We start from the raw sequence: 9,790 nt of genomic DNA on the forward strand, positions 1-9,790 counted from the left end.
CAAAATACTAATATACCTACTATTTTGGCAACGCCTGGCTGATACAAAAGCTTACCAAGGATCCTTAGATTCAATGGTATGGCTTCTTAGTTCTTATCTCCTACGTGAGAAATCAATATTCAAATTTGGATGAAAGTAAAATTTCAATATGGATGGTTGGGGATTATTGGGTCTCTAAATGAGTGGCCTTGTGCGAGGACAGCCCAAAGGAATTTCATCTTACCACGAGTTTTCAAAAGGGGCCCAAAAACATGATACATAAGTTTGTAGCGTAAAGCTTGGTGCGCACATGGATATATAGCTAACAAGTCAAATATATATGAACAACAGTTCAAATGAACATATGCACATCTTTATTAGTACATGTTCATTGGTATTGATATTTATGTTCATAATCTAGTGCTTGAGGTTCATCGTGCGCATGGTGTTCATCCTACGAACGTGTATATGTACTGTTTTGGGCTATTTTGGGGTCTCTGCTTTGTGGTATATTCGTAGTGTTTACCGGGAAGCAAACAAAAGATTAAATTGTCAATATCGGGCACCTAATTGATTCTCAGTTTAATATTGTTAAATTATACTAAATTTACTCTTTATTCTATACTTGAAAACGATAATGTTGAAACTACTCTCTTAATCTTCTTTTTTCCTTACCTTTTTATAAAAAATGGTAAATAATCGAATTTGTCAGGGGGTATATGGTAAAAAAAAAACCGTATAATACATATAGAAGTATTACGATATACCATACCATTAAATTAATGTTGGTTTGCTTGTACAAGCAATAGCTGCTTCATTATGCTTTTCTACCGCATTAAAGATATACATCAAAATAAACAATAATGCCTCGAAATTTAGGAAGAGGAGTGATAGAATTAGAGGGAGGTTCGATAAAAGTAAACCCTTATGGGAGGGGAGGGGAGGATGATACTAGGCAATTCATTGGGTATTAGAAGATTTTGTCTTACTAAATTATGTTAGGATTTTATTTTAATTTTGCTAAAGATATGTCACATTGGCAAGCTTGCCTCTTCTAAAAATATACCGGAACAATTCTACTACATAGTTATTGATAGTATCATATTAAATGTTCTACGGAACACCAGGTGATAGCATAGTGGTGTTGGCATCACCTTCGATTCCAAAAATCCTGCGATCGAGTCTCACCCCTAGCAAAGGGGGATTAGAGATCCCTCCTTGCAAGGAACTTCATCTTATACTTTGCCATTCTTTGATTTCTACGTTGTACCCCAACATTTTTGAAATTACACATGATATCCTTGAATTTACAAAATTTTATGCACTTTGTCACTTTGTCCTTACTATTAACTCGAAGGCGAATATTTGTCTATAATTTATAATCTAATCAATGAATTTTGACAATAAAATATAACCTTTATTAGTAAAATTATGAATAAGTTACCATAGCACCTACAAATCACAAAAAGTTGACAAAATTTATGACACATAATCTGCAATAGGACATTGTACATTAAAAAGCTAAGTTCGCACAAAAATTTCAAAAGAAATGGATACAACATAAAAAAATGAAGCAACACATGGATATAATGTTGAAAAAAAGAGTATAGAAGAATAAAAAGCTTAGGATCCCTTCCTCACGAGGACAACACCTCAGAGTCTATATATAGAATAACTTCCAGTTTATAACACTCTTCGAAATTTGTAGCTGTTTTCTTACTTTTGTATACTATATCAACAACAGTTATAGACTTCTAGTACCCACAATAATCTTAGCAAAGAAATCTCACATGATCAAGTTAAATGCTGCACTATGAAATAAGAAAATTGCATATCCCACCCACATCTTAATAGAAATATGGGGTCTTGTACAACGTGAAATAGTGAATGCAAAGTAAGGAAAGAAAGGCAAAAGGAAAAACCTATATACAACTATGTCTATGACTATAAAAACCACTTGTACAACTTTCTAGGCAAAGGCCAAAAGAAAAAACAAGGGATGGGATGAAGATAGAGAGACGAAACTCCCACCTCAATAGACCTTAATCATGGACTGTCCCCCTTAGAGGACAAAAATCATGACATACACATCCAAAAGTATTGGCTGCCTGCAATATCTACCAACTACAGTACTACAAGGAGCCGGAGCCAAATCCAAATCCAAGCCCGCGCTCAACAAAGGTAGCAATAACAGGTGACAGCATATGGGCGAGTTTTGGCAATGTAGGATACGAAAGTGTACCAAGGACAAACCAGTTGAAGCTTAAAAGTGCAACCGCATCAGAAGCGGGTCTGTTTCGTATAGTTGAGAAAAACTGCACGACACTCCTTAGAGACAATCCCACCACCATGAAGAGCGCCATCACAAGGGGCATGCACGGGTCTTTGGCTTCCCAGATAATCCCTCCAACCAAGAGCGATAACAAGGCACTAAAAAGACTCTGTGACAGCGCAACCTCCCTTCTTTGATCAAGAGCTGCGTCTGCATCTACATCTCTCGAGAAAATCAATGGTGTAAGTGGGTCCACAAGCCCAACAGGATTCATCCGGCTCGCTTTGAGTTGTCTCTCGTTATCGAGGGATTTTTTTTGCAACAGGGGATCTCCTAGCAAGTTGTCATCTCCACTTTTGCTTGGCTGCCAAGAACTTCCATCAAAGCCGTACCTTTCAGGATCACTTGTCATTCGCCCATCTCCTATATCAGTTTTTAGGGCTGGGTCCCACATCCCCTTCGTCTGAACTTCCTTCAGTCTAAGATTCTCATCTTTCAGGTGCTCCACCTATAAGAAGACACTTCAACTAATGTAACACACTGAAAGTAGGATACTTCTGAATTTAAATTGTTATTTTTTTCAATTTCAACAAAGTTTGAAAAACAGATCATTACATCATTACTTGTTCACTGATGAAGTTAAATAATCTTGGCATACACACTGCCTTAAACCAAGATGAATACCCTGATGGAGTGTGATACAAGGTTAAGAAAAGTTTCTCGATTCCTAAATTGTAGTGTGCAGAGACACCACCACAAACTGAATTTTGGTACATAAATTTGAAGTTCACTACTTTTATGCCATTTATTTGACTCCTAGTTCAGCATGCTGAACTACACTTCCTGATAATTCTGTTTTTCTTTCTCATCAAGAACATTGTTTTGCAACTTCCACATAGTTTATTCCTGGCAACAGCTATTATATGGCTACAATCATATAATTCTAGGCCCAAAAGTAGTGTGCCCCCAAGGTGGGTGTCACCTAAAAACACCATAAATGGAACCTACAGACTTGGCAATCTTTTGCTCTGGATCTAGTGCCAGAGCAATGATAAATGGCTATCATCAATATGCTACTCCTGACAACAGCAGGTACAACTACACTCATCCAAAAAGTTAAAAAACAAAATAAAAAGATACTCGTTTCCAATAAGTCCATTCTCTAATGCAGGCGACTTCCCATACTACTTTATTTTTTAAGAAAGACTTCCCGATTATCTGATTTCCTCCATTCACATATTGACCGTTTCAATTTTCCATAGATTCAACTTGTTTTATAAGATAGATGAAGTACTAAAGTATAACGAATAAAGCATCCCAAATAACCCCTGAAAAAACTCTGAAAATGGCTAAATATCTAAATACTTGAAACGTGACTACATGAGTATGTGGGGATATTTTCTGTTACCTCACTTGAGTAAGCAGTTACTCTCCCATTCACGTAATTTATCTAAAATTTTAGATTTCTATTGTTTTTCATAATCTATTAATAAGTCATACTTCCTTATGGTCACTTATAAAGTTACCCCATATCCCACCTTAGTCTTATCGGCTATCACACATGCACCCGTCTTATCCAAAACCTGATTTTCCATGAGTAACTCTATTTGCTTGATAGTTGTTCAATAGACTTTGCAAGATACAATTAACTTTCCCGTCCACAAAACTCCGCAAAAACTCCATCACTAATTGATGTTCAGTACCAACAATAACCTTCACGCTTGTGCTTAAGATCCCGTCAGAACTTATTTCACTCTCTCAATCATCTGGGACTCCGCTTAGCACCTAGTCTTTCCTACTTTGAGTCCGGTCGAGGAGAGCATAGTGATTTTCTGAGTTCAACATCAGTACAAGAGACCTTAGGGGAAGATAAGTAGCAAAGCCAATATTTTCGTCAAGAGAGTTCATTTGACAAAGCAGTCACCAGACATCAGAAAAAGGATAAGCAAAATTGCGAGGAAAGTTAACCGCAAAGTCGAAACCATCTCAATGATGTCCCCTCATAAACTTTGAACGAGCAATGGTTCTAACTTATTTGTTGTTTGCTTAAGTTATGGTCCTACCAGATAAATGAGAGTTTCTGTTTGTTACAACATCGAAGATTTCAAATATGAAGGAACTACTAGAAGGACAATGTCTTATCATCATTTTTTTTCTGAAGGGAACAATTCCATGATGTCAGAGTCACTTCAGACTGTTCACTGTTGCAACTCGTGAAAGAACTTAAAAGAGGACTTTTCTATTCCTTTCAAGTTAAGGGTGGTTGCCATTATGGATGATGTACGGAAAATTTACAATTACCATTTCATTTTCCTATAATAAAAAAGTATCACAAGAAATCAACTGACCCAAATTGCCCTTAATGGAGCAGAAAGGTGCAAAATAAATAAGCAGTCTAGCTCTCCCGTCAGAAAGAATCTACGTCTAATGTAAAAGAAAGTTTCAGATTTAAAATTTTTAGAAAGATATAAATCTCTCAGTGTATGTCCTTGGGGATGCACCATGCACGAGGAGTTGTGTGTTTTACATTTGGCAAGCGATGAACAATTGTTGTCTCGATTCATATGTAGTGTCAATTTCATGACGGAAGATGTTAGGAGAAAGAGGACATTTCATTCTTGGTATGCATTTAATTCATTGTAACTTAAGCATGTTGACTAATTCCATTATATGCCAATAATTTCATCTTCACATTTGAGAAATGAATCTAAACATTACAGAGAAATGGATATGTCCATTTCATCCATACTTAAAGAGGTTGCAGGTTAAAGGCTTTGTATTGACAATATATACAATTGTCTATGGTCTGAAAAAATTCTCAAGGGTCCTCGCAAGAGGGAGAATGTCAAGTGGCAAATGTACTATTGTCGATGCTTTAAACAATGATACAGATGGTAATCTAAATTAAGCAAAATTGAGAGACAAACGATACAAAAGCCAAATCGGCACATATTGAAGTTAAAGCAACATCAGCAATTAGTTAAGCTGTATCAGCAATATTTTCATTAAAAAAGAACTCTAGGACACAAATGCAGCTTGTAAAAGAAAGAATTTATCACCTCTTGCTCAAGGAATTCAATTTTATAAATAGCTTTGTCATGCTCCTCTTCTATTTCAGCCAACATCGACTCCATGAGATGATGTTCCTTAATGGCCACCCTCAAATGTGCCGCAAGTTTATCGTTATCCCATGAGAGGTTGTCTAGCTCACTTTGCATCTCCTGGAGAAGCCTCTCCATCTGCACCAAGGCATACATTAGAACAGCTTGCAGTGTGAGAGCCATACCATTCTTCCCTTCCCCACCAACAAAAAAATAGAGCCAAACAGATGAGAGAAGGGGAAGCATGAAGGCAGCGTTAGAAGAAGCACTCTTGTCTGACATCAAAAATTACTAAATTAATTGGCAAAGTAATGTTATAACTTAATAAAATATTGAATTCATCGAGACCAAGTTGAGTAAGCTTCATGTCAAGAAGCACTTGAACAAAGAGGCACCATATAAAACTTTGTCAGAGATTATAAGTGGGCAAAACTGGTAACCAAGACAAGGTTAAGGACGTCAGGTTTTATACACCATCCCATGAAGGTAAGCCTTGAATCTTGATGATTACTCATTGTCCATAGAGATTTGACAATGAGTGGAATTAACTAGGTGTCTTCACTTCACGAAGCTTCAACAAAAGGAATTCAATCAAGTACAGAGATACAAGGATGGAAACTGCCCTTGAAAGTATCTCTAGAATTTTGATCTAAAAAACAATGAACTATTATACCTCAACCTCCCTCCTCACAAATCTCCCTTCGCACATCCACCTCCCTCATCTTGCACCAAACTCAGCATTGATCCCTTTTACTAGTATTCTATACTGTTTTTCGACTGGCCCTTCATGAAAACACTTGATTCGTCACAGAACACCAAAGACCAAATTCAAATTGGAGATGTAACACAATGGTAGCTAGAAAGAGAGGACGACTAAAAAAAAGGAAATGTAGCAGTGGACAGCTTGGCACCAAGATTGGGCAAGTTAAGAACCATAATTCAAAGTTGTGTGGCTTTGCTACTAAAAATCCTGATCCCAACTGATCCCAAAACCTCCTGTAAATATTATGGATAAAGATCTTGAATTCTTGATACTATCTACCACACCAGGTTAGCAAAGACTAGGAATTTGGAAGGCACTATATTATCATCTTTTGGAAACTCCCATGAGTAACAATAAGTCCAGCAAATAAAGGAGCTTGGAAGTAGGAAGCAAGACATAAAATCCCTTATGCTGACCTCAACCTCATATTTTCGGTAATAACAATGACCATTCCACTAACTGATCAGACATAAGTGTCTGTAAGCACAGAAACTTACTATCCAAGCAGATGGATCACAATTCACAAATATCTATCATAGGACTCTTCCATTACATACCTATCTTGTAATTGTATTCGCAGAAAGTGCATTAGCGTCAATATGACAGCAAGAAGAGGCGGTAGAAAAGTGTGAGCTTTATTTTTTCTACAGCATATTATTGGTTCCCATCCTGTCATCAAATTCCTTTGTATAGGCCTTGTTAGGTAATCGCTTAGGCCAGCTTTGCTATTGACTTTTGGCTTAGAGTGCAGTACATAAAACAAGTTTGCCAAAAGAACTTCTTGTGAAACCAGCTTTTTTGCAAAAAGATACTTCTTTTTTGTAACATTCAGAGCCAAAAATGACTAAGTCAATCATTTAACACATTAATAGCTAAAGAAGATGACACCTAATGTTTCTAACACCTTTATTGAAGTGATAATGCATACATCAGACTAAATTCAGCTGATACAAGTTAAACAACTAATACTACTTGCAAGTCAACTCATACATAAAGATTAGAACAGTATCAAACATCCATTGCTGATTAAGAGACATTTATATACTTCACAGATTTCTGACCCAAAAAAATGGAAAAGACAGCTAATTAAAGAAAAATTTCGAGGAAACCTACTTTTTTCACTCTTCGGAGTGCACCCACAGCTCGTATAGGAAGAGTTGTGATGTTCACAGTGCACAAAATAATTCTCCAACACAAATTTGTGTGCCAGCTAACTATCGCTCCCAAAAGCTGCATCCAAGTAACAATCGCTAACCAAAGGCTCCTCATAGCAAGTAAAAACATGAGCTTCAGGACGAAAAATTATGCTACACGACCAGCAGCAGCCACAACTTCTGAATGACCCAGTACTTTTACCAGCAGTTCTCCGAGTATCTGCACTACATGTCTGACAATTTTCGATTTAAATCAAAGATACACGTAATCTAGATTGACAGGCTTGGTAAAAACATGAGTGGAGAAATAGCCAGAATTAATAAACAACGTATAATTAACAATGCTACCACCGATCTTGCTTCATATTGCTACATTAAGCACACACATACACAGAATGAAGTGATCTTCTAACATTGAAATTGACTGCACAAACCCCAAGAAAAAACCAAAAAACTCATATACTATAGCTATAGCATATCATGGGTAACACTTGAAAGAGATTTCCTAAAACATAAAAGAGTGTCATTTTTTTGGCTAGAACCCAAAAAGTCAAAAATTACATCCAAAAGACTAATATACAACAATGTTGGGATGACTCAATGTAGGAATCAAGACATTACTTGCAATAACCTCCTCCTTTAAACTCAACATCTTCTTTCGCTAAAAGAATTTCAAGTAATAGGCCACAGAACAAGATCCCTAGAGATATGGACACTAGCCAACAACTGCCCTGCTTACCCACATTAACAGAAATATAAATCTTTTCCCATCACATCGATGTCATGGTGAAAAGCACTAAAGTAAGGTCTAACCAATGCTCTCATACACTCTGCATCAAGCATCCAATGGATAGGGCTTGCAAGTCTTCTGGTCATAGCTAGCAAATATTTGGTGCAATAGACAAATGCCACTCTTGAATAAACATAAGTCTCCACCTCCACCACGTCCTGACCAGCATAAACTAGGTAGACCAAGTTCTCAAGTTCAAAGCCCAGCAACGGTCATCTACATACCCCTTCTTTTTAATCAGCTCAATTACAGTCTCATTGATGAAGAAATTTTAGCCTAAGCTCAATTATCATCTCATCAAAGCTAATCCAACCATATGTTGTTTTCCATAAATTTCCATCACAACTCAACTCAATACCACCCTCTATAAAGTTTATAAGACTTTCCTTGCAACATTCCGTGTAATTCCACTCTCATTACCATATTTTACTACCCTCTACCAAATCACACGATTAAAATCAAGGTGATATTTAAAGATGCAGAATTTCACTATTTTCCAACATTCAAAATAATGCCAACGTCATACAAATCAGAAATTCAGAATAATAGCCAAAATCTCCACATACCCATATCTGGAATACAAATCTCAAGATACCCACAAGTATGGAGCCTTATACCTAACTAATCCTCATCTTCATCTAGGGTGTTTTCTTAACTGAACTTAGCTTATTACACCTGATTGAACCTGATAATACCGATTTCACCTCATATTCATACCTGACTAGATCATGAGCAAACCAGAAAAACTTATTTAAGTTGAAGAGAATGCACCTTTAACATTCAAATTTCAAAATTCAAAAAAAATCTATCAAATTATGCATTCCCAACAGTTCTTCAATCATACAACCATATCAAACAAGATTAATAAAAACTAAAAAAAAAAAACCAATAACATCAAACATAAGATAATATTTTCCTCTACATTCATACATGCAAATGAGCTTATAAAATCCAACAACAAGAAAAGGAGAGAAGAGAAAAAGACTTATATACAGAGCAAGAACTGATTTTGATTGTTCAAAGTTGAAGCACCAATACAAACAGAAAAACACAAAAGAACCCAGTACATATACAAGTATTATATAATACTACTTGTAAGTTCTAAGTAGGAATTATTGACATAAGTATGAAAAATGAAAGAATGCAAAAAAACAATACAAGGAAATATGAGAATGGAGAAAGGCGAGATAACCTATGATTGTGAGAGAATGGAGAGGGTGTTTCAGTTCTCTGACAGTTGCAGAAATGATAGCGGTTGTTAGGAGAGAGAAAGAGAGATAACTACTTAACTAGAGTCTAGAGAAGGGTTTTAAGTGTAGGAGGTATGGGAGTAAGTGAAGAGTACAGAGGTGGCAGTAACAGAACCGCCATGAAAGACACGTGTGATGAAAAGATACGCGTCGCAGTTTGCACTGGTCCACTGTCCCTCTCATGTCTCATCTAGTCTTTGCAGTCAAGCAGTTTAAACTTTGAACCAAATATACCTTCCGTTTCGTTGTAATTGCATCAATGGGGATAGGATAGGGGGGTGGGGTGGGTGTCGAGGATGGTCTCTTAATATGTATATAGGAATGAAAATTGGTAACAGATTAATCTAATTTATCTGATAATTATGGTGTGAAAAGATCATTCCCCTAAAGTTGAATTCGCCCCACAATAACATACGGACTCATACCAATCTCCAGGGATCCATGGTTTATGTGTTTCCAGTGTTGATGAAAAAACAGATTG

General features: G+C 36.5%; 1 protein-coding gene across 3 annotated transcripts; it reads right to left on the bottom strand.

Annotated features, from left to right (window-relative positions):
• Window positions 1-1,791: 1,791 nt before the first annotated feature.
• Window positions 1,792-9,506, bottom strand: LOC104892450 (hypothetical protein). Of its 3 annotated transcripts, none has more exons than XM_057394922.1 (4): window positions 9,252-9,491; window positions 7,229-7,489; window positions 5,311-5,490; window positions 1,792-2,759 (listed from the first exon to the last, which is right to left on the bottom strand). In XM_057394922.1, the coding sequence occupies exons 2-4, from the start codon at window positions 7,397-7,399 to the stop codon at window positions 2,112-2,114; spliced, it is 999 nt and encodes a 332-aa protein (XP_057250905.1). In that variant the 5' UTR covers window positions 7,400-7,489; window positions 9,252-9,491; the 3' UTR covers window positions 1,792-2,111. The 3 variants fall into 3 exon arrangements, with proteins under 3 accessions (XP_057250905.1, XP_010676691.2, XP_057250906.1); XM_010678389.4 differs by having other exon boundaries at window positions 7,229-7,502; window positions 9,252-9,490; XM_057394923.1 differs by lacking the exon at window positions 5,311-5,490 and having other exon boundaries at window positions 7,229-7,502; window positions 9,252-9,506.
• Between the last annotated feature and the right edge of the window lie 284 nt (window positions 9,507-9,790).

The sequence above is a fragment of the Beta vulgaris genome, chromosome 5 (assembly GCF_026745355.1).
Source record: "Beta vulgaris subsp. vulgaris cultivar EL10 chromosome 5, EL10.2, whole genome shotgun sequence".
Lineage (NCBI taxonomy): Eukaryota > Viridiplantae > Streptophyta > Magnoliopsida > Caryophyllales > Amaranthaceae > Beta > Beta vulgaris.